The sequence below is a fragment of the Schistocerca americana genome, chromosome 4, assembly GCF_021461395.2.
Source record: "Schistocerca americana isolate TAMUIC-IGC-003095 chromosome 4, iqSchAmer2.1, whole genome shotgun sequence".
In the NCBI taxonomy this organism is placed as follows: domain Eukaryota; kingdom Metazoa; phylum Arthropoda; class Insecta; order Orthoptera; family Acrididae; genus Schistocerca; species Schistocerca americana.
This window is the reverse complement of record NC_060122.1, coordinates 479,623,174-479,647,986: the sequence shown is the minus strand read 5'-3', so window position 1 is coordinate 479,647,986 and position 24,813 is coordinate 479,623,174. Positions and strand designations below refer to the sequence as shown.

General features: G+C 36.6%; 1 protein-coding gene across 1 annotated transcript in view; it reads left to right on the top strand.

Moving 5' to 3' along the window:
• The window catches only part of LOC124613563 (major facilitator superfamily domain-containing protein 6), a 370,141-nt gene extending 346,801 nt beyond the window's left edge, over nt 1-23,340 (top strand). Inside the window, exon 13 of the mRNA XM_047142277.1 lies at nt 21,691-23,340. Coding sequence (XP_046998233.1) covers nt 21,691-21,804 — 114 coding nt within the window. The 3' untranslated portion in view covers nt 21,805-23,340. The remainder of the gene's footprint in view (nt 1-21,690) is intronic.
• Nucleotides 23,341-24,813: the final 1,473 nt, after the last annotated feature.

The window sequence follows — 24,813 nt, the reverse complement described above, 5'->3', positions numbered from 1 at the left end:
GACTCAGAGTTTATTACCTTGTAGTTTCTTTAAAATTGATTGAGAAAGACTGCAGATTGGCGAGCTTGCACGGCTTACAGGTTGCGCGACGAGGAGGCCTAGTGTTAGTGTCGCCTGCTGACACATTCAGCACATACTGGCAGCTGTGCTTCAATCCACTTGCTCCATACCGAACTGTCAAAGTCACAACTTAGTTTCAACGGAATATAATAATGAAAAAGGATAATGCTATACTGCTCATTCATCTCTCGTTCCACTCACTATACATACATCGTTTCGTAACACTACACACACACATTGATGTGAGGACTATTTTGTGCTCTGGAAATCCTCAGTTGCTGGCATGGAAAACTGAATCATCATTCCTCTATAATAAGTGAGATGTCAAGCTCAGGAAGAGAATAAGATGTTAGTATTGTACATTGCATAAATTTGGGAGTCGATTTTTTCCAGAAAAGGAAAAAAAAGAAGGAAATATATAGTGTGAAAATATCATGTGAAATGTTAGATGTTTTATTATTATTATTGTTGTTTATTTGTGTAAGACTTTTGCCAAATCCCTACTCTGTGTTGTCTAAGTAAGCATTCAATATGTAGAATGTATTACTTAATGGTTAATTTTTAACTGCCTTTTTAAGTAGGCTGTTTTAGCAATTTGTTTGATCTTGTTTGGTAATTTATTGTACATTTTTATTCCTTGGTAGAAAATGTGGTTTTGAGTTTTATGTTTATTCTTTCATAGTAAATGTAAGTTCACTGTAGATCTTGTTCTGAGATCATGGGCAGAGCTGTTTGTGTAGTAATCACCAATCTCAGTTTTGTTTGTTCAACTGATTGGTAAATGTTTTCAAATAGTGCAGTTCAGATCCCCAGTGTTGTGAACAGATCTTTACAATGAGCTTGGCTGTTGTTTCTGGTTGTTATTCTTATGGTTCTTTGCTAGATATTTTAAGTATAATCACAGTGAAGCTTTGTGAAAGAACACACTATTTAATGGAAAGCAGAATGTGCACTGCTGTTATTAAACAAACACACACACACACACACACACACACACACACACACACACACACACACACATAACAACCACACAGTAACAATAATGACAAAAAGTAAAGAGTAAACTGTCGATGTCAGTTTACATATCTTAACATGTCCCCTTAAATTGACATTGACACAGAATATGAAGTTCCAATGTTCAGCTACTCTTTCACTTATTTTACAAGGCCACTGTTTCTTATGCAACTTTCATGTCTTGCATCACTTATGGTTTTATAAAAGCTTCAATTAACATGTCTTCAGAAGGCAGATGTTAAATATTAATAACGCCTGACTCAACACTATTATTAAAAGGATAGATTGCTACTCACTGTAAAGATGAGATGCAAACAGGCATACCGAAAAGACTACACATGAGCTTTCAGCCAAAGCCTTCTTCAGCAAAGTAAACATATACACATTCACACAAGCAGGCACACCTCATGCATACATGACCAGTATCTCTGGCCACTTAAGCCACAGTAGGTATCTACCATTTTCAGAATATTATTGATAATACATCTGGACTTTCCATTGTTTGATAACACCTGACTCAACGTCCCTTCTTATAAAGTGATATTTTGGATCTATATGCTTGGATCTGGAATTTGTGACTATATTATTGGCTAACTAAAGGGTTCCTTTATTATCCCAACATACTTTAAGTGAGTTTATTATGAAAAGGAAAGTTGCTACTTACCATATAGTTAAGATGCTGAGTTACAGATAGGCACAACAAAAGGACTCTCACAATTTTATATCATTCGGCCGTTAAAGCCTTCATCAACAATAGAGAGCTTTGAAGTTTTTAAGTATGTGTATGACACTTTTCCTGGGACAAAAAAAAAAAAAAAAAAAAAAGATGAACTTGTACCTGGAAAAATCATCAATACGTGTGAGAAAATAGCAATTTATGCCAATAGATGCTGTCTCCATTAGTCTACACAAATCAGAATGTGCTAAGTCCAGAATGTTTCTAGAATATGTGTTGTGCTCGTTTTGCGTGGAAGAGGTGACTGTTTTGCCATGATACACAACTCGTAAGTAATTTTGAGCACAATAACATTACTTAATACTGTTGAAACCTTTACCAGTTTCAGCCTACTTATGTGATTCATATGTCCTAGACTGCAATGCCTTATAAATCCACTACCTCTTGTGTAGTATCATTATTTCAGTTAATTTGTGTTCAAACAATAGATGCCATTCTCAGGTGATGTTTTGGAGAATAGTTCACTTTCTGCATCATAGATGAATCCACCTTTGTTTGTTGTGTGTCACTTTATACTCTTTCCATCCAGTTTTACTAACTGACTACAAATTCACAGCTGGGTTTGGAATGTGAGTGACATGAGACACTGCTTGCTGTATTTCATCACCAGTATAGAAGATCAGCTAAACACGCCATAAGTCTTTGGTACTATGCTATCACCTCCACACCGATCACTAAGCTTGGTATTATGAAGCATTCCTTCATTCTTAGTGATGTAAATCAAGGCAGAAGATTCCAAATACCATCTCTCCATTTCATGAGACTGTGTAGAATCAGCTGCAAGAAAGGCTTTCTTGTGTTCTGACTGTTTTCTGGGTACATTTCCTTTATTGTTATTTCTTGTTCAGCTTCCTCCTGTTTCAGCATTGCTATAACAAAATTTAGCAATACGGTTGGGTTTGTAGCATTTACCAGTGATGGTACAGTTAACAGGACCCACAGACTTACAGTTGCCTCAAAAAATATATGGTCCTTTGATAGTCAACTCGCAGCACATAGTCACCTTTGCAGAATGATGTGGTACTGGTTGATGTGCATGCAGATTTTCCATTGTCCATTTTCTACAATTCTGCATATTCACATTTCCTTGGAGAGGGAAATGGGCTCCATATATCCACAGAATCTTCCATGGCCATTCATCATCCACTTCCATGCAAACAAGAAATTCCAGACCAAATGTTTGCCTTGCTGACAGGTCAGCAGCAAGCAGCAATCGAACATAGGTGATTTTGTATGGATAGCGATGCAGGATGTTTCATAGGATTTTATGCACTATGCTCACAGGCATATCCAATGTACAGGCAATTTCCCATGTACTGCATGTTTGCACACCACTGTTTGATCCATCCTGCAATGTTGTGGCCACATCTTCAACAGACGTTGGATCAACTGCTTTCCTCCCTCTGCCAAACTGCACTTCAAAAAAAGCTGTTCTTATTTTGATTCATTTCCTCCAGACCTCTAGCAGACATTGGACAAATGCCTTTTTTCGTATCCTTGAATGTTTGGAACTTCTGAAGGGCTACTGGTGCAGTCACCATTCTTGTAAAAGAGCTTTATCAGCAGTGTGTGATGCTTCATGGAGACAGTCATGTTCAGTATCTCTGATGCAAGATGAGGAACACCATGGGCTGTACATCTGTTGGTGTCGATATTCTGATGCTTACAGTGTGATCTATTGGTCAAATTTTTGTAATTTTTTTTTTTTTTTTTTTTGGCTTTTGTTCCATGACAGTTCCATCTGCATTGAAAACGTGCTGCTCAAATTTGATGTCACTCTGAGAACTTTAATTATGGACACCCTGTATTATGCCCATTGTACCTTCCCATTTATATCTTCAGCTTTGATGTCTTGAAGCAGCTTTACTTTAGTATAATCTCTGGTGACACATGTGCCACTGTTTACAAATGCTGTAATCACAGGTTGATAATGATCTGGTGATCCAACATGGAGCAAAGTTCCTATTCACTCACTGCGACTTCATTTCATTTAACTTAAATACAGTCATTATGATTCAATCACAACAGTTATCTACTGATTTGCATTTATCTAATTTGTTTCTGATTAATAATCTAAGCAAGCCCACTTTATGTGTAAGCCCAGAGTCTACAGATACTTTTCCCAGTGTCATCCTAGCTTCTGCTGCCATTTTTGTCCTTTATATGGGAATAATTTGTCTTGTCCACAAAGAGTACAATCTGTGAATGTGCTTTTCTGTCTCTTTTCTTCCAAGAATTGCCTAGTTTCATCACATCCAAAGGAGAGGTCCCTGTAACATCTCCCAGTTTGCCATTGACTAAATATACCTTCATAGTAAGATTCCATGTCAAATCATTCTCTCATCTAATCAACTTTTCAACTGCTGGGAGTCTAGATGAGGCCCGGACATATATTATAAATGACAGTCAGCATATGCAAATGATCAGTTGATCTAAATAAATTTGAATATTGTTGCTGCAGAATTTTTGTTGTTGTATTATTATATTGTCACATTTTAGTATATTATACAATATTTTGAGTTTTCACATTCACAAAGTCTAAGTTACATTGTTCACCCAAAATACAAAAATACGTCCGATTACAACAGAGGCATGCTTACTACTACTTCACTCTGTGATAATAACCATATTCCAAAGGCTTTACCATTTTTCTTGACAAATGAATCACTATTAATTTTGATTATTATTTTATAAATGGATCCAGAAGTAAACATAATAAACAGTATTAGATTGCATAATTAATAATAGTGTGCCAAATGATTCATAATTTCAAATGTTTCTAAAAAAATATATAATAATAATTTTAGCTGTACTTATTGATTGTAACATTGAAAATAAAGTAATTCCTTTTCATAAATTTTAGCTTGAAATATACCATACTCTGTATAAAATTATATGAAAATTTTCAGAAACGCATCTGAGATAATATTGACCTGTCCAAAATTTAAAAAATAACACTGCTGTTGACAACAAATGTTAAGGAAAAGTAATGCTGGAGGGGGATGTCCCATTACAACTTCTTATTTTCTAACATTCATAAAAAGTTGCTTTCACACCTAGTTCTGGGCCCATAAACTTCCACTGGACATATTAAGTGTAATTGCGGTGAAAGCTTTGTGAAATAATGTTTTATTTAATGAAAATCAGTATGTGCGCTACAATGCCTACACATACATAAGCACATAAAAATCGCAAAGTAATAGTAACAACAAGGTGTAAAGAGTAAGTTATCAATATCAATTTAGAAATCATAATACCCTTTTTTGTAGTTTCAAAATTGTGTTATTGTTCTGTGCATTGGTTCCCAAGAAAAGAGATAGCAAAGAACTGAATGTAGAGGTGAATAGTATCTAACTAAAAGATCTTGGAGGTTACACACTGATGACAAGACTCTAACATGCAAACCTCCAGGTGTCAGACACTCAGATCAGTACCAAACGTTGTATGTTGACAGAGTATCAACCAAAACACTGAGTTAGTTCATGCTATGTGCTGTTATCCAGTAGAACATGGGAAAACAGTAATTAAAAGTAACACCAGAATGACAGAAGACAGGAAAAGCGTATTTGTGAATATTTTCTGTGTAGATCTTGTGTGGATGAGTTGGTACAGTTCGAGGTCATTTTGCCAATAGTCGTGCTTTCAGACCACACTGACGACAATTTTTTTTAACTGTTTATGCCTGAAACTGTTATATAGGAGAACATTTTCCTGACATGTAAAAGTACTTTTCGGAGTTTGTAGCAATGTTCTTTTGGCAGTCTGTTTTCACTTCATTAGTTGAAAGCAGTAAACCTACAGAATACACTTGTACTAATAGGTGTGGTGTTCTGTCAGACATGTGTGACAGAACAGACACCACTCATGATGAAGCAGCTAGTGCATTTGTAGTTTTACAGAATAAATGTAAACAATCAAATAAAAAAAGAAACAATTGCATCACACATGCAGAAGCATTATTAGTCCCACATAATGCTTTCATGCATAATACATTAAAGAAAGAAGAAGAAGAAGAGAAAGAAAAGGTCAAAGGTCATCACTGAGTTTGAACCTAAGACCCTTGGTACAATGATTGTGAATGTTCTACCAACTTATCAATGGAACCCATATGTAACACTTACTCACAATTGTGCTCATTAGTTCTGGTGTCACTTTTAATTAAAGTTTACACCCACTCGTCTGGACGACAACATGTAGTATGTACTAAATTGGGGTTTTGGATGATACTCTATCGACATACAATGTTTGTTATGGATCTGAGTGTCTGACACCTGGAGGTTAGGGTGTAGGAGCATAACATGATTATACCATTCTGTTTGCAAGTATCTTTGTGTGTTCACATCATTTCAACTAAGAATCAATATTCATTCCAAGAAATTTTGCATTTGTTACATGATCTATAGAGGTATCACTTACATGTAATTTAACAATGTTGTTTTCCTTTTCAAACTGTAACTCATATCATTTCCTTTCTTTATGTTCAATGCCACATTATTGCTTATTGACCAATTGTAAACTTCCATCATGGTTTCATTTGCTTTCTCTGTAAAGAGTTTCCTTGTTTTCTCAATGACAGCTGATCAGTGACTGTGATCACTAAGAGAATTTTTTTCCCATGACTAATGCTCCTGGGCAAGTCATTGATGCATATTACGAAACAGTGTTGGTCCTAAAATGCTAGCCGGAGGAACTCCTATAAAAATTTATTTAGGCTCTGATAAGTATTTTACTAAAAGCTTATACTTATTTGAGTTATGTGTTATCTCTTCTCTTAGTCTCATATCTGCGAGGTATGAGCAGAACCATTTATTAGCTACCTCTCTTATTCCTATTATTAGTAGAATCTTATGGTCAACCATATGGTCCCCCTCCTCAGAGGACACCATCTTAATATAACACTGTCCTTGCTGGGCTATGCCGGCGGTAGCTTAGCTACCACAAGGGTCACCCAAGCTGGACAGGCCAAAGGGTAGGAGCCAAACAAAGTGTGTCCCACAACATTCTATCGCTCCCCCTTTCCTATCCCAAACCTGTCTTCACCATGTCCTTTTCCTGTCATTTCCTGTTATATGTAGAAGACCTCAATGGCAGTGACAGTGGAGAAAGAGTCTTTCGGAATGGTAAAGCTAGCAGTAGAGGCACCTGTTCTCTTTGTGAACAAAAAGAGTGCAAGTAGCGAATGGTTGGTCATGGTTTGTGTTCTTCTGGTTTATTTTGTCTATCTAATATTATTTATGAGCGTTTAGGTAGACGAAGATTATTAATTAACAAGGGTATAATTAATTTAATGCCAAGAATGGCTTTATGATGATTTCTTTTGAGATCTTCTAATATAGCCGCTCCTCCTTCTTTAAATTTGGTAGGTGAACTTAGATTATTGAATAGAATTATGTCTTGATCTTCTTTTAGATTTCTTGCTTTAATTTTTTTGTCTTTTTTTAGAGCTGTTTATACTTTATATATGTATTCTTATTCTCAGCATGGTAATTATTATTCTGGTGTTTATACTTGTTCTCTTGGTTATTTTCGTGAATATCATCTTTTACTTTTACATTGATTGCCTTTAAATATTCTTTGTTTAAAGGGGGAGTATTTTTTTGTTTAGTTTGCTTAAGTATTTTAATTAAAAATGTTGTTTTGTGGAATCAATGATATGAATTTTTTCATCTTAGGCCGTGAATTTGTTTTCTATTTGTTCTTTGAGTTTTTTTTCTTTATTTTTTTCTAGAACTATAATTTTTATTTTGGGTATTTATTATTTAATAATTGATTATAGAGTTTTTGTTGAATGAGAGCTTTTTAATTTAAATGGTTCTATGGTTGTTATGACTTTAATTTTGGATTGAATGTCTCTTATTTTTATATCTTTTGTTATTTATATTTCTTCTTTAGTTCACCTACCAAATTTAAAGAAGGAGGAGCGGCTATATTAGAAGATCTCAAAAGAAATCATCATAAAGCCATTCTTGGCATTAAATTAATTATACAGCTACAGACAGTGTCTGACTCATAGGAGCAACTGATTTTAGACTGGGCAACCTACTGCCTATGTGGAAAGTAACGGCAAACTACCACATTACTTTCCCAAGCAATACATGGTATGTCTCTTCGTGTGAAAGATTCCAGAGTTAAAACTTCCCCTCATTTGGATCTCTGGGACAGGAACACATTGAGAGTAAACATATTTGAAAGGAAGAAAGGTACAATGAAGGAAAGAAAGATAAGGACTGGAACATGGAATGTGAGGACACTACTGCAAGCAGGAAAGCTAGAGAATGCAAAACAGGAGATGAAAAGGAACAGATTAGATGCCCTTGGTTTGTGTGAAATGAGATGGGGAAAGAATGGGGAGATGGAAAATGGAGATTATAAGTGCCTTTACTCAGGAGAAATCAAGAGTGGTGAAAATGGAGTAGGAATATTGATAGGGCTAAAGCTGAATAATAAGGTAATGATGGTACAATATATTGATGGAAAACTGATTATGATACAACTGAAGGGTGGTTCAAAAGATTTGGTGTTAATACAGGTATATATGCCAACCAGCCAGCATAGAGATGAGGAAGTGGAAGAATATTATGAGAAAATACAAGAACTCATCAAGTAAAAAAAAAATAGAAATGCTTGCATTATCATAAAGGGGGCTGGAATGCAGTGGTGGGTGAAGGAAGAGATGAAGATACAGTAGAGAAATTTGGATTAGGAATAAGAAATGAGAGAGGTGAATGACTAATTAGTTTCTGTAAAGAAAATTCATTAGCAATGGGTAACACGTTATTTGAACATCACAAAAGGAGATGCTACACATGGATATCAAATTTGAATAGGGAGAGATATCAGCTGGACTACATACTGATACAAAAAAGGTGAAATTGTTTGAAGAATGCCAAAGCTTATCCAGGAGCAGATATAAATTCAAACCACAACCTAGTAGTGGGAGAAATACAAGTGAAGTTGAAAAAAATCTGGAGAGGCAAAGCAAAAGTAAGACTGAACATAGAAAGACTCAAAGAATTAGGAAAGGCACAAGATTTGGAAAACAGATTTACAGAAAAGTGGGAAAGAGGTAGTGTTGATGAAAATATTAATGATAAATGGATAAAAATGATGGAAGGATTCATGGACTCTGCCAAAGAAGTACTAGGAATTAGAGTATACCAAACTACCAGGAAAAAAATGGATAACAGAAAACATGTTGAAAAAGATGGAAGAGTGGAGAAAGTGGAAAATTGTAGAAACTGAAGAATTCAAAAATACTAACAGGAATCTGAATAATGAAATAAGAAGAGAAACTGAAGAAGCAAGGTAAAAATGGATGAAACAGAAATACAACAAAATAGAGAAAATGGAGAAAGAGGGAAAGTATGAAATGATGTTTAGACTGGCTAGTGAGATAGTTTTTGAATGTAAAAGGAAGAGGAATAACATGGAAATAGAAAGAGTGAGTAGTACTCTAGCAGAAGAACCACATGAGGTTTTGAACATGGCAAGAATACATTGAATGTCTGTATAAGGGGGAAGAAATACAAAATGAAATTGAGATTGAAGAGGAGCAATGAGTACCGGAAGATGGAAAGCGATTCACCATCTTGGAAGCAGAAATAGAAACAGTGCTGAAGGAGATGTAGAATAGGAAGGCATGTGGAGTTCATGATTTGCCAGCAGAACTGTTGAAGAGTGTGGGAAACAAGGCAAGAAAAAAAAGTCTACCTCTGTAATGAGATAAATGACAAAGGGGAAAAGCCTGAGGACTTCCTTGCATCAGTTATGGTACCAATAGAGAAAAAGAGAAACACTAAAAAATGTGAAGAGCATAGGACCTTCAGTTTAATTTCTCATGCAGCTAAAGTGTTGCTGAGAGTGTTGAACAGAAGGCTATATGGCAAGCTGGGTAGAGGGATTGCAGAGGAGCAGTTCAGATTTAGAAGAGAAAAAGGAGCAAGAGATGCTATTGGCCTGTTAAGAACTACAGGGGAAAGATATATGGAAAAAGTCAGAGAAATCTTTGTTGTTTTTATAGATTTAGAAAAAGCTTTTGACAGAGTTCAGTGGTACAAGCTGATAGATATTTTGAAGATGAAAGGAGTAGATGGGAAGGCGAGATGACTGATACAGAATCTATATTTACACCAGAAAGTAAGGATAAGGATTGGAAATGAAGTATCAGAAGGAAGCAGCATTGGATGAGGTGTTAGACAAGGTTGTTGCCTTTCACCACTGATGTTTAATGCATATCTTGAAGAGATTATTGTGAAAGGCTTAAATGGGAAAAGAGGAATATGTATTGGTGGAAAGAGAGTAGACTATATAAGATTTGCTGATGACATTGTATTAGTGACGGAAAGGGAGCGGTCATTGAAAGACATGCTGAAGGATCTGAATGAAGCTTGTGTGGAATATGAGATGCAAAGAAAAACAGCAAAAATAAAGAGTATGGTCATCAGTACAAGACACAGACTGTCCAATATTAAAATAGGACAAGCTGCCATTAGCCAAGTAAGTGCATTTAAATATCTTGAATGCATAATAACTCAAGACTTGAGATGTCACCAGGAGGTGAAAACTCAAATTGCCATAGTGAAGGAGGCATTCACCAGAAAAAGGATATTGTTATGTGGCAAATTAGATAAAGGTCTAAGGAAAAGGCTTGACAAATATTTTGTCTGGAGTGTGCACTATATGGGGCAGAAACATGGACACTGAGACGAGAGGGTGAAAAAAGGTTAGAAGCATTTAAGATGGGGATGTGGAGGAGAATGGAGATGATAAGCTGGATGAAAAGAGTCAGTAATGAAAGAGTATTGGAAAGGGTTGGTGAGAGAAGATGTCTGCTGAAGGTTATAAGAGAAAGGAAAAAGAACTGGTTGGGACATTCATTGAGAAGGGAGTGCTTGCTAGCAGATGCTTTTGAAGGACTGGTGTGTGGGAGAAGACTGAGAGGAAGAAGGAGATACAAGATGATAGATGACATAAAGGGAAGAGGAAATTATGCGGACCTGAAGAGGATGGCAGAACTGCCATGTGAAAACCTGCCTTTTGGCAGAATGAATGGGAAATAGTATCAAAAGCCTTAAAAATAGATAAAAATATTCCTGTGGTTCACTTATCTGTATCAAGAGGATCAATTGCCACTTTTGTGAATTCCACCGTGGCTGGTTTCACACTTCCATTGCTTTGGAAAACAGTCATTTACATAAAAGATTGTATTCATTCAAGTAATTCATTAATGTAATGTAAATGTAAAGAAGGAAAGAACTGGGAGATGCAGTTAATACTGTATGGTCATATCATTCAGAAGGCAGGTTAAGGGGGACCAGTGAAGTACAAGGAGGAGGGGGTGGGGGGGGGGGATGGGAGGGGGTTGGATATGAAGAAAGTGTAACCAGAGGGGTATATTGAGTCAGTCAAGTGATAATTATTGTAAAGGAAGCTAACAGGCATGTATTTCCATTTTTTTCTGTGGTAGCAACTTTTTGTATCACAGGTTTGGTTTTGTGGAGTCTCACAGTTGTGGACTGGCTGATTGGAATTTCTTCTTCTTCTTCTTCTCATAATGTTACAAGCCTGCATAGGTCTAAGCCTCTTCAACAAGTTTCTTCCTTCCTGCCCTCTCGAGTGCTGTTCTCTGCCATTCTCTAACTTCTTCCACATCATCTATCCACCGCTTTTGTGGCCTTCCTTTTTGCCTTCTCCTGGGTGGCATCCATTCAAAAACCTTTTTGGTTGTTTGTCCAGTAGCCATCCCAAGGATATGTCCAAGCCAAGTTATTCTCCTACTTTTTGTTGTGCAGTTTCAGCACCTTGTATGAGGTGATTCAGCCCAGTGTTCATTCTAGACCTCCAGAAACCATTGTTGTCCTGAATTGCCCCATAGATCTTGTGCAGAAACCTGTGTTCAAACATTTTGAGCTGCACTCTTTAGAGTCCGTGTTTCACATCCACAGGTTGCAACTCACCTTATCATGACATAAATTTGAAGTTGTAGTTGTCTATATAATAACATAGAGGCCAACTATTTCTTAAATGTGTGGAAGCATCTATTACCATGTAGGAGGCACTGTTTTGTTTCAGTTGACATGGAATGTGTCCTATTAATATCAAATCACAGCTAATCAAAGTTTTGCACATGTTCAAAATTGAAACCAGAAGCTGATTGTTTATTCAAGATATTATTTCCCTTTTGAAATTCATGTGTTTATTCTTCTGTCCAGTAATAGCAAGGCCTCTAGGTAGTGTGGCTTCTTTCAGCTCACCTATTGTTCTCACTGAGACTCTTCTTCATTAATAATAGCTGCATGATCAGCATATGCACATATCTGGGTTGACTTTGTGCCTTTGTAACCAGACATTTGAAGCTTTTGAATGGCTGATTTCTGAGTTAGATTAAAAAGTATTGTAGAGGGCATCCCCTTATCTGACTCCTTTGTTAATGCTAAACCACTCACACTGCTTGGATAAGTGAAACATACTTAGATGGTATACCAAGCAGTAATAAATCATTTAGCATTTCTTTCCTATCTAGATTATCAAAGGTTTGCTTGAAGTCTACATAGAGGTTATGAAGCTCAATATTATACTTGTATGCCTTTTCATGTGTTTGCTTCAGGACAAATATCTGATCTGTTATTGACCTATGAGATTGACATTCATACTGATACTCCCCCCCAGAATCTCTTCTGCGTATACAGCTAACCTGTTGTAAATAATATGAGAGAGGATCTTATAAGTTTCATTTAGCAGTGTAATTCCTCAGTAATGTGAACAACACATCTTGTCTCCTTTCTTATTGATTGGTAGGATTACCCCTAAGGTCCAGTCTTCTGGGATTCTTTCCTGGTTCCATATCAACTTGTTAAGTTTGTGGATTCACTTATGGAGACCAGTTCCTCCATTTCTCAACAGTTCAGCAGTTATTCCATCAGTTCCTGGTGCTTTGAATTTTTTTAGACACTGCAATGCCATTTGTAATTCCTGTAATACAGGTTCCTCCATCTCTGTATCTGCACTGTAATAGACTGGCTGCACTCTTCTGGTAGGATTGCCCTCCTGAATTCCCTTGAAATATTTTATCTGTCTGTCCAGAACCTCTTCTTTGTCCATCAGCAAATTTCCCTCTTTGCCCTTACATGCTGTTATGCTGGGTCTCCTCCCCCCCTCCCCCCCCTCCCTCCCCCCCTCCCCCCATGAACCATGGACCTTGCCGTTGGTGGAGAGGCTTGCGTGCTTCAATGATACAGATAGCCGTACCGTAGGTGCAACAACAACGGAGGGGTATCTCTTGAGAGGGCAGACAAACATGTGGTTCCTGAAGAGGGGCAGCAGCCTTTTCAGTAGTTGCAGGGGCAACAGTCTGGATGATTGAGTGATCTGACCTTGTAACACTAACCAAAATGACCTTGCTGTTGTAGTACTGTGAATGCCTGAAAGCAAGAGGAAACTACAGCCATAATTTTTCCTGAAGGCATGCAGCTTTACTGTATGATTAAATGATGATGGCATCCTCTTGGGTAAAATATTCCAGAGGTAAAATAGTCCCCCATTCGGATCTCCGGGCAGGGACTACTCAAGAAGACGTCGTTATCAGGAGAAAGAAAACTGGCATTCTATGGATTGGAGTGTGGAATGTCAGATCACTGAATTGAGCCGGTAGGTTAGAAAATTTAAATAGGGAAATGGATAGGTTAAAGTTAGATATAGTGGAAATTAGTGAAGTTTAGTGGCAGCAGGAACAAGACTTTTGATCAGGTGAATACAGGGTTATAAATACAAAATCAAATAGGGGTAATGCAGGAGTAGGTTTAATAATGAATAAAAAATTAGGAGTGCTGGTAAGCTACTACAAACAGCTTAGTGAATGCATTATTGTGGCCAAGATAGACACAAAGCCCATACCTACTACAGTAGTACAAGTTAATATGCCAACTAGCTCTGCAGATGATGAAGAAATTGATGAAATGTATGATGAGATAAAATAAATTATTCAGGTAGTGAAGGGAGACGAAAATTTAATAGTTGTGGGTGACTGGAATTCAACAGTAGGAAAAGGAAGAGAAGGAAACGTAGTAGGAGAATATGGATTAGGGCTAAGAAATGAAAGAGGAAGCCACCTGGTAGAATTTTGCACAGAGCATAACTTAATCATAGCTAACAGTTGGATCAAGAATCATGAAAGAAGGTTGTATACATGGAAGAACCCTGGAGCTACTAGAAGGTTTAAGATAGATTATATAGAGGTAAGACGGAGATTTAGGAACCAGGTTTTAAATTGTAAGACATTTCCAGGGGCAGATGGGACCTGGATAAACTGAAAGAACCAGAGGTTGTACAGAGTTTCAGGGAGAGCATAAGGGACAATTGACAGGAATGGGGGAAAGAAATACAGTAGAAGAAGAATGGGTAGCTTTGAGGGATGAAATAGTGAAGGCAGAAGAAGATCAAGTAGGTAAAGAGATAAGGGCTAGTAGAAATCCTTGGGTCACAGAAGAGATACTGAATTTAATTGATGAAAGGACAAAATACAAAAATGCAGAAAATGAAGTAGGCAAAAAGGAATACAAACGTCTCAAAAATGAGATCGACAGGAACTACAAAATGGCTAAGCAGGGATGGCTAGAGGACAAATGTAAGGATGTAAAGGCTTATCTCACAAGGGGTAAGATAGATACTGCCTACAGGAAAATTAGAGAGACCTTTGGAGAAAAGAGAACCACTTGCATGAATATCAAGAGCCAGATGGGAGTATATAGAGGGTCTATACAGGGGTGATATTCTTGAGGACAATATTATGGAAATGGAAGAGGATGTAGATGAAGATGAAATGGGAGATATGATACTGCGTGAAGAGTTTGACAGAGCACTGGAAGACCTAAGTTGAAACAAGGCCCTGGGAGTAGACAACATTCCAATAGAACTACTGACAGCCTTGGGAGAGCCAGTCCTGACAAAACTCTACCATCTGGTGAACAAGATGTATGAGACAGGTGAAATTCCCTCAGACATCAAGGAGAATATAATAATTCCAGTCCCAAAGAAAGCAGGAGTTGACAGATGTGAAAATTACTGAATTATCAGTTTAAAAAGTCACAGCTCCAAAATACTAACATGAATTCTTCACAGATGAATGGAAAAACTGGTAGAAGCTGACCTCGGGGAAGATCAGTTTGGATTCCGTAGAAATGTTGGAACACGTGAGGCAATACTGACCCTACGACTTATCTTAGAAGAAAGATTAAGGAAAGGCAAACCTACATTTCCAGCATTTCTAGACTTAGAGAAAGCTTTTGACAGTGTTGACTGGAATACTCTCTGGGAGCAAAAGGCTATATACAATTTGTACAGAAACCAGATGGCAGTTATAAGAGTTGAGGGACATGAAAGGGAAGCAGTTGTTGGGAAGGGAGTGAGACAGGGTTGCAGCCTCTCCCTGATGCTATTCAATCTGTATATTGAGCAAGCAGTAAAGGAAACAAAAGAAAAGTTTAGAGCAGGCATTAAAATCCATGGAGAAGAAATAAAAACTTTGAGGTTCGCCAATGACGTTGTAATTCTGTCAGAGACAGCAAAGGACTTGCAAGAGCAGTTGAACGGAATGGATTGTGTCTTGAAAGGAGGGTATAAGATGAACATCAGCAAAAGCAAAACGAGTGTAATGGAATGTAGTCAAATTAAGTTGGGTGATGCTGAGGGAATTGGATTAGGAAATGAGACACTTAAAGTAGTAAGGGAGTTTCACAATTTGGGGAGCAAAATAACCAATGATGGTCAAAGTAGAGAGGATATAAAATGTAGGCTGACAATGGCAAAGATAGCATTTCTGAAGACGATAAATTTGTTAATATTGAGTATTTATTTAAGTGTCAGGAAGTCGTTTCTCAAAGTATTTGTATGGAGTGTAGCCATGCATGGAAGTGAAACATGGATGATAAATAGTTTAGACAAGAAGAGAATAGAAGCTTTCGAAATGAGGTGCTACAGAAGAATGCTGAAAATTAGATGGGTAGATCACATAACTAATGAGGAGGTATTGAATTGAATAGGGGAGAAGTGGAGTTTGTGCCACATCTTGAATAGAAGAAGGGATCGGTTGGTAGGACATGTTATGAGGCATCAAGGGATCACCAATTTAGTACTGGAGGGCAGCGTGGAGGGTAAAAATTGTAGAGGGAGACCAAGAGATGAATACACTAAGGAGATTCGGAAGGATGTAGGCTGCAGTAGGTACTAGGAGATGACGAAGCTTGCACAAGATAGAGTAGCATGGAGAACTGCATCAAACCAGTCTCAGGACTGAAGACCACAACAATAACAACTTGCTGGGTCTATATTCTTGAGCTTCTTCTTTAATTTTCTTATAAAACATTTTGCTCTCATTCCTTTGGTAGTGCTCTTCTATCTCCTCTGTCTTTCTCCTTATGGATTCCCTTTTTTTCTCCTACACATCCTTGCTGCTTCTATTCTCTTTTCATATATAATGCCTGATTTAATCTTGTATTTTGCTGCAAACATATTAGTCTTGCTTCCTTTCTCTGTTTCACTTCCTGTCCGCATTCATCATCATATCGGTCTTCATTTTTACGTCTGTTTGTTTCCCCCAATATTTCATGTGTTGCTGTCAGAATAGCATTTCTAATTGAGTTCCATTCTTCTGCTATATGCTCTTCACCATCTTTTGTTTGTAACTCGTATCTCAATCTGTTCTGATGTTCTTGAACAGCAGACCTATCTTTCAGTTATTCTATATGCCATTTATTTACTTTGGTACTATTTCCTTTGGCAACCATAGCAAGTCTGTGCCTCATTTTGGCTCCTACTAGACAGTGGTCAGAATCATAGTTAGCTCCTTGGAAAGTTGCACATCTTACATATTAGATGCCCACCTCTTTGATTCCAGTACATGGTCTATTTGATTTGCTTCATTTGATCCTGATATTTTTGAGGTCCCTTTGTAGATATTTTTCCTTCAGAGCAAGTACTTACTGCCTTTAGTTTGTTTGCAGAAGCAAACTAGGCTACCCCACTACCATTATTACTTGTTTCATTGTGCAGAGTTTCCTTCCCAAACACACTGCCTCTTCTTTGCCAAGTTTGGCATTATAGTCACCAAGGATGATTTTGGAGTAATATCTATTACAAACCTCCTGAAGCTGATTATAGAAATCATCTCAATGTCTTCATCTGATTCTTCTCTTGGTGCATATACATTCACAAAGGTCACATTGTGAAATCTGCCTTTGGTACACAGAGTAAATATTCTTTTGTTATGTGGAGTGAAAGCAGTAACAGATCTATGCATTTCTTTGGAGCATACAGACCAAACTCATGCTCCCCTTGTCTTTTGTCTTTTCCTTAATAATATAGTGAGAATTTATGCTTATGAATCTCACACCTTCCCTTCCACCTGATTTCCTGAAGTGCACCAATTCCCATTCCATACCTTTGTCTCTCTTCCACAGTACTATTCGTAGGTCTATCTGCAGCAGTGTACACACATTCTGCATTCCAAATTTAAGCACTGGTATATGTGTATTCCTGTTCCTTGGTGCAATTTGCTTCATAAGGGCAGTCTGACACTCCCTGTTAAACTATTCATGATGATAAGCTTTTTACAAGGCAGGGTGTGAGACATACTTCATCTGGCTCCTCTGTTGGTGCTAGTCAAGCTTGGATGAACCCTGCCAGCAGCTATGCTATTGCTGACATAGGCCCCAGCTTCTTCAGAGTTAGCAGGCCTCCTGCCTAGCATATAAGATGCCTCAAACAAAATGGTAACCAGTGGGGAGGATTGGGATTTATGTCGGTGAAAGGAATTTTTTTTATTTTTTTATTTTAAATATATAGTTATCGGTGCATGAATTTCTCTCCTGTGCCAACCTCTGCATCTCAGAGTAGCACTTGCGACCTACATACTCAATTTTTATCTGCTGGATGTATTCCAATTTCTGTCTTCCTCCACAGTTTCTTCCCTCTACAGCTCTCTCTGGTATAATGGAAGTCAGTTCCTGATGTCTTAACAGATGTCCTATCATCCTGCCCCTTCTCCTAGTCAGTGTTTTCCACATATTCCTTTCCAATTCTGCACAGAACTACTTCATTCCTTACATTATGAGCCCACCAAATTTTCAACATTTGTCTGTAGCACCACATCTGAAATGCTTCAATTATCTTCTGTTCTGTTTTTCCCAGAGTCCATGTTTCACTACCACACAATGCTGTGCTCCAAACGTATATTCTCAGAAATTTCTTCCTCAAATTAAGGCTTATGTTTGATACTAGTAGACATCTCTTGGCCAGGAATGTCCTTTTTGCTAGTGCTAGTCTGATTTTGATGTCCTCCTTGCTCCATTCATCACTGGTTATTTTGCTTCCTAGATAGCAGAAATCCTTAGCTTCATCTACTTCATGACCATCAATCCTGATATTAAGTTCCTCACTGTTCTCATTTCTTGTCTTTCTTTGATTTACTCTCAATCCATATTCTGTACTCATTAGATTGTACATTCCATTCAGCAGATCATGTAATTGTTCTTTACTTTTACTCAGGATAGCAATGTCATCAGTGAATCATATCATTGATACCATTTCACCTTGAATGTTAATTCCACTCATGAACCTTCCTTTTATTTCCATCATTACTTCTTCCATGTACAGATTGAACAGTAAGCAAAAGACTAATACACCCTTCTTAATCCAAGCATTTAGTTCTCGGTTGTCCACTCTAATTATTTCCTCTTGGTTCTTGTACATATTCTATATTACCTGTCTCTCCTATACTACCCCTATTTTTCTCAGAATTCTGAACATCTCGTACCATTTTACATTGTTGGATGCTTTTCTATGTTGACATATCCTATGAACGTGTCTTGATTTTTCTTTAGTCTTGCTTCCATTATCAACTGCAATGTCAGAATTGCCTCCCTGGTGCCTTTACCTTTCCTAAAGCCAAACTGATTGTCATCTAACACATCTTCAATTTTCTTTTCCATTCTTCTGTGTATTATTGCTGTGAGCAGCTTGGATGCATCTGCTGTTAAGCTGATTGTGCAATAATTCGTGCACTTGCCAGCTCTTGCAGTCTTTGGAATTGTGTGAATGATATTTTTCTGAAAGTCAGACAGTATATCTTTCGAATTGTGTGAATGATATTTTTCTGAAAGTCAGACAGTATATTGCCAGACTCATATACATTCTACACAGCAGTGTAAATAGTCGTTTCGTTGCCACTTCCATCAACAATTTTATATACTGTGGTGGAATATCATTGATCCCTTCTGTCTTATTTGATCTTAAGCCTCCAAAGCTCTCTTAAATCCTGATTATAATACTGGATCCCCTACCTCTTCTAAACCAACTCATGTTTCTTTTTCTATCACATCACACAAATCTTCCCCCTCTCGGAAGCCTTCAATGTACTCTTTCCACCTATCTGATCTCTCCTCTGCATTTAACAATGGAATTCCGGTTGCACTCTTAATGTTACCACCCTTGCTTTTAATTTCATCAAAGGTTGTTTTGTCTTTCCTATATGATGAGTCACTCCTTCCAACAATCATTTCTTTTTCTATTTCTTCACATTTTTCATGCAGCCATTTCATCTTAGCTTCCCTGCACTTCCTGTTAATTTCATTCTTCAGCGACTTGTGTTTCTGTATTCCTGAATTCCCCTGAACTTTTCTTTACTTCCTTCTTTCATCAATCAGCTGAAGTATTTCCTCTGTTACCCATGGTTTCTTGGCAATTACCTTCATTGTAACTACGTTTTTCTTTCCAGCTTCTGTGATTGCCCTTTTTAGAGTTGTCCATTCCTCTTCAACTGTACTGCCTACTGGACTATTCTTTATTGCTGTATCTACAGCCTTAGTGAACTTCAAGAGTATCTTGTCATTCCTTAGTACTTCCATATCTCAATTCTTTGCATATTGATTCTTCCTGAGTAATTTCTTACACTTCAACCTACTCTTCATCACTACTACATTGTAATCTGAGTCTATATCTGCTCTTGGGTATGCCTTACAATCCAGAATCTGATTTCAGAATCTCTGTCTGACTGTGATGTAATCTAACTGAAGTCTTCCCATGTCACCTGGCCTCTTCCATGTATACCTCCTCCTCTTGTGAAATTACAGAGTATTCGCTATTACTAGATGAAATGTATTACAGAACTCAATCAGTCTTTCTCCTCTCTCATTCCTTGTCCCAAGTCCATATTCTCCTGGAACCTTTTGTTCTACTCCTTACCCTACAACTGCATTCCAGTCCCTCATGACTATTAGATTTTCATCTCCCTTTGTGTATTGTATTACCCTTTCAGTATTCTCATCTACTTTCTCTCTTTCATCATGTTCAGCTTGTGCATGTATACCTGAACTATTGTTGTCAGTGTTGGTTTGCTGGTTGATTCTGATAAGAATAACCCTATCACTGAGCTGTTCACAACAACACACTCTCTGTTCTACCTTTCTATTCATAACAAATCCTACTCCCGTTATACCATTTTCTGCTGCTGTTGATATTACCCTAAACTCATCTGACCAGAAATCCTTGTCTTCTTTCCATTTCACTTCACTGACCCCTACTATATCTAGATTGAGCCTTTGCATTTCCCATTTCAGATTTTCTAGCTTCCATACCACACTCAAGCTTCTGGCATTCCATGCCTCGACTCATAGAATGTTATTGTTTCGTTGATTATTCAATCTTTTTCTCATGGTCAACACCCCCTTAGCAGTCCCCTCTCAGAGATCCAAATGGTGACTATTCCAGAATCTTTTGCCAATGGAGAGATCATCACGACACTTTTTCAGTTACAGGCCACATGTCCTGTGGATACATGTTATGTCTCTTTAATGCAGTGGTTTCCATTGCTTTCTACATCATCCTACTATTGATCATTACTGATTCTTCCGCCTTTAGGGGCAATTTCCCACCCTAAAGGCAAGAGAGTGCCCTGCACCACTGTCCACTCCTCCGCCCTCTTTGACAAGGCTGTTGGCAGAATGAGGATGACTTCTTATGCTGGAAGTCTTCGGTTGCTAATGCTGATTATTAATCGCAATTTAAGCAGTGGTGGGTTTCAAACCCAGGACTGAGAATGGTTGGATTCTGAATCAAAGACACTGTCCCTAGACCATGGGTACACTAAATCTTATAATAATATTTTTCAGGTCTGTATTCTTTTTTTGTGAACAGACAATTTGTTCATCAGCATAATCACAGAAAATTTGACAATGATTTCATTATTTTCTGTTGTATTTCTGTAATCTTTAACATATTATTACTCATTACTGCACAGTTTTCTACTGATTGCAGAACTCAGGACACCCTTCATTGATGCAATGTAAGTTCACAAATGTGGGAAGAGGAAAAAGGAACCTCTACAAACTACATGTATGCCACACTGACTAATAGCAGTAATTACCCTGCTTACCTCTACTTACATTGTATTATTTAGGGGAATGTATTGTACAGGATTCATATTTGAAGTTGCTGTACATCAATATAGTGGGGCTTACAAAAAATAGAGCTTTAATTTTGCACTTACACTAATGAGGTTTAGTTTATATACCAGTGGATTCCTCACACATACGTATAATGAAATAGATATGGAGGGTAGGGTTTTTATTTAAAATACTAAACCTTATTTTACTAGCTAGAGTATCACCCACAGCAACTGAATTTGAATTAATTATTAACTGCATACACCATTCATTGTAAATGTGCTAACATGTCAATTCAAAAATGTAAAGCTCAAAGAAAATGTGTCAACATAATGTATAGGAAATGAATGTACTTCTAGGTTTTGAGTAATATATATTTTATTGTTTCTTAGTCATGTTACACAGAAAATTTCATCAGGAGTGGAAAAAATTGCTTTATGTTCACAGCTGTACAGGGAAGTTCTGGCTCAGTACGATGTACCAAAAGCCGCTCCCGTACTCACCAGACTCCACACACCACAGCCTGGTCCGCATCCAGAAAATGAGACATATGATTGGTGATAAAAGTTCTGATAAAACACCATTTCATCTGCTTGTCAAATGCATTTTAAGAGCTGCAAGAACTGAAGGTCATTATTTTAATTTTGACATAGGTAAGAAATAATACCTTCTCAGTTTATAAAGAATTCTACAATGGTTTGTGTGTGAGTAACAGGTATGCTAGCAATCCATTATGTGAGATCATAAAATTACTGCATTGCAGTTGGGTGAAAACATCTTCCAATATTTCAACAAAAACTTAATGTTGATGGTTTATTGTACTGTTTCCTCATTGATGGCTCCGTCATAACCAGCATTATTCTACTTGTGTTAAGGGAAGCATCCCGTATCAGTGAAAGCCATTTTTTAAGAAAACAAGAAAAATGAAGCAAAATTAATAAGAACAAAAAGTGTTTTATGTTAGTAACAAAAATTGTTGTATATGTAAAGAAAGTTTATTATACTATATTAGAATAAGTTAATAAAATCCTACAAGGAATAAAGTGGACGTAAGCAGCTGAATACTATTACTGAATTTACTTTTGTAAAAAGTAATTCATGTACTATTAATAAGAATGTTTGAAACATTGTTTTTAAGCTCAGATGCCAAATATTGGAGAATGCTTCTGAAGAACACCAGTTTAATATAAATAAATACAAAGTGCATATTATTATTTACTTTAACTGATGAATTTCTAAAAATTGTTGAATGATGTTTTATAATTACCAACTAACACAATATTTTTATGCTAATGAACTCTGTTAAGGACATGAACTTCTTAAATCGAATGATTCAGTAAGTCAGAATTTGGATTTGATACATAATTCACCGTATTTGTAACAGAAATTTTTTTCGTTAATCCAGTCACAAATTTTCATGACAAGTATGCCTATTTCAATTAAGTAAAATTATAGTTGTAGTTTATGCGATACATGTTATATTACTGTACATAGTTACAGGTCTTATGGTTTTATAATGTACCATACCATAGGTATACAGACATTAAAATATTAAAATTTTGCCACACCAAAGTGAGGTATGTACCAAATCACACAAATCAGTTTTTGATACATGGTTTGCAAAATTCTATGATGGCTGTTCTCTTGATCTATTTAAATCACAGTGAATTGGCACACAGACTAATGTAACTAAAATATAACAATGTATTATATGAATTAATGTAAGTAGTACTGATGTAGGGATCAACTGGTAGAAGAAAAAATAACTAATGGATAAATGGATAAGTGTCATCTCTGGTAAAGAACTGTAGTCAAGCGTTTGGAGCAGTGTTAAATGTGAGGAGCTTTTGCTGTTCAAGTGACAATCTTTTGTCAGGTAGGCACAACTATGTTCTGTAATTATAAATGTTAAACAAAACTGTAGCTGGACCACTGTGCCCAATGAAAAATATATTTCATGTGGAACACTGATGTTAATTGTACTGGTACTGAATAGTAGAAAGATCCTCTGGGAATGTATGGGTATGTACATATAGTTATGTGTTTAGAAAAAAGTTACTGTATGTGGGATGCTGTTAATATATTTATTTTATCCAATACATGTACAAATTTATTGCTCTATCTGTGTTATTTGACCAACTCAATCACTTATATGTACAGTTAGGAAGTAGAAGGTGATTATTACATGTTCATCTACACCTCTTGTATTTTGAGATGAAAGCCTAAATTGTCCTAAGTTGTCCACGTACACTACATAATTTTAATATTAAGAGAGAAGTTGGAGAATTGTTACTGGAGTGTGATTGTTTGCAGGGCCTTCTTCTTGATAAAAAACTGAAACATATTTTTAGAGGAAAATACGTTTTTCTCCAAAATCTTTTGTCTAGTTTAGTAAACCTTCTGCATTCAAATAAGATAATTTTTATTCTTAATCAACAGCTAAAAGATGAAATCTGTGATCAAATTGCATCAATGTTGCTACCTGATCTCCATACAAAGACGTCAAGGAACTACAACTTGTTTAGGAAAAGAAATTTTGGGTGGAAGTAAGGTACACGCAATAGTGACACAAAATCTTTAGCTATTTCGGGTTGCTGTTCCATGGTCATTGAACTTTAGTCAAGGTATATTTTTTTTAGTATTTTTGAAAAATATAACAAAAGTTCTTAAACTGACTCCATAGGTTTTCAGCTATATTAAATAAAATGCAGGGATGTAGTTTGGATGTTCATTTAATTTCTGTGTGTCGTGTTGGATTTATGTTTAATACAAACTGAGAAAAAAATTAAAATTAACACAAATATTTTCATAAAAGGTTTCCATTTTTTTGTTACAAGTCTAGATTATAGCTTCCACTGTACTTCTTAGTGTACTGCAAATAAGATGAAGTCATGCAGACTGCAGTGTATACCGTATGAGATATCTGATCTGTCTTTAAAGTAGTATTAATTTTTTTGTTATTTACAGCCTAAGTACATTTTCTTTAAGCTTAGTTTCCATAAACTGTTTTAGTTTCGTACTCCACTGCTGTAAGAGGCTACTGGTTATCGATTTTATTATTATCTGAGAAATATTTTGCTGCAAATCCTGCTGTTTTATCAACAGGAAAATTTTAAACCTTTCTTGCTGTCTTTGTTATAGGTAAACTGTTATTCTCGACTGTTATTTTGTATTTTATTTAAGAATATCGACTCATTTTATAAGTAATGCTACCTTTCTTTTGTGTACCATAGTAAGCAAAATCATTTTTTAATAGCTACATTGATTTTTATTTCATTTTGCATGGGTTACCGCTCATGCACACATGAACAGCTGTTGAATAAAATCAAAATACCAAAAAAAGAAAGTAAACAGGAAAAGGTTGAATGGTATGGGATAGGAATACATATGGTTAAATCACTCACACTCTGTGTGTGAAGGAAAAATAGGAAATTTGCGTGGAATGCTACAGAGTAATGCAATTAAAAATATTTGATTGAAATTATAAGGATATATTGCTGGCAAGAAAGTAATTTCTCAAAATACACTCAGAATGTTACTGAAAAAACCAGTTTGAATCTCAGGAAGGTA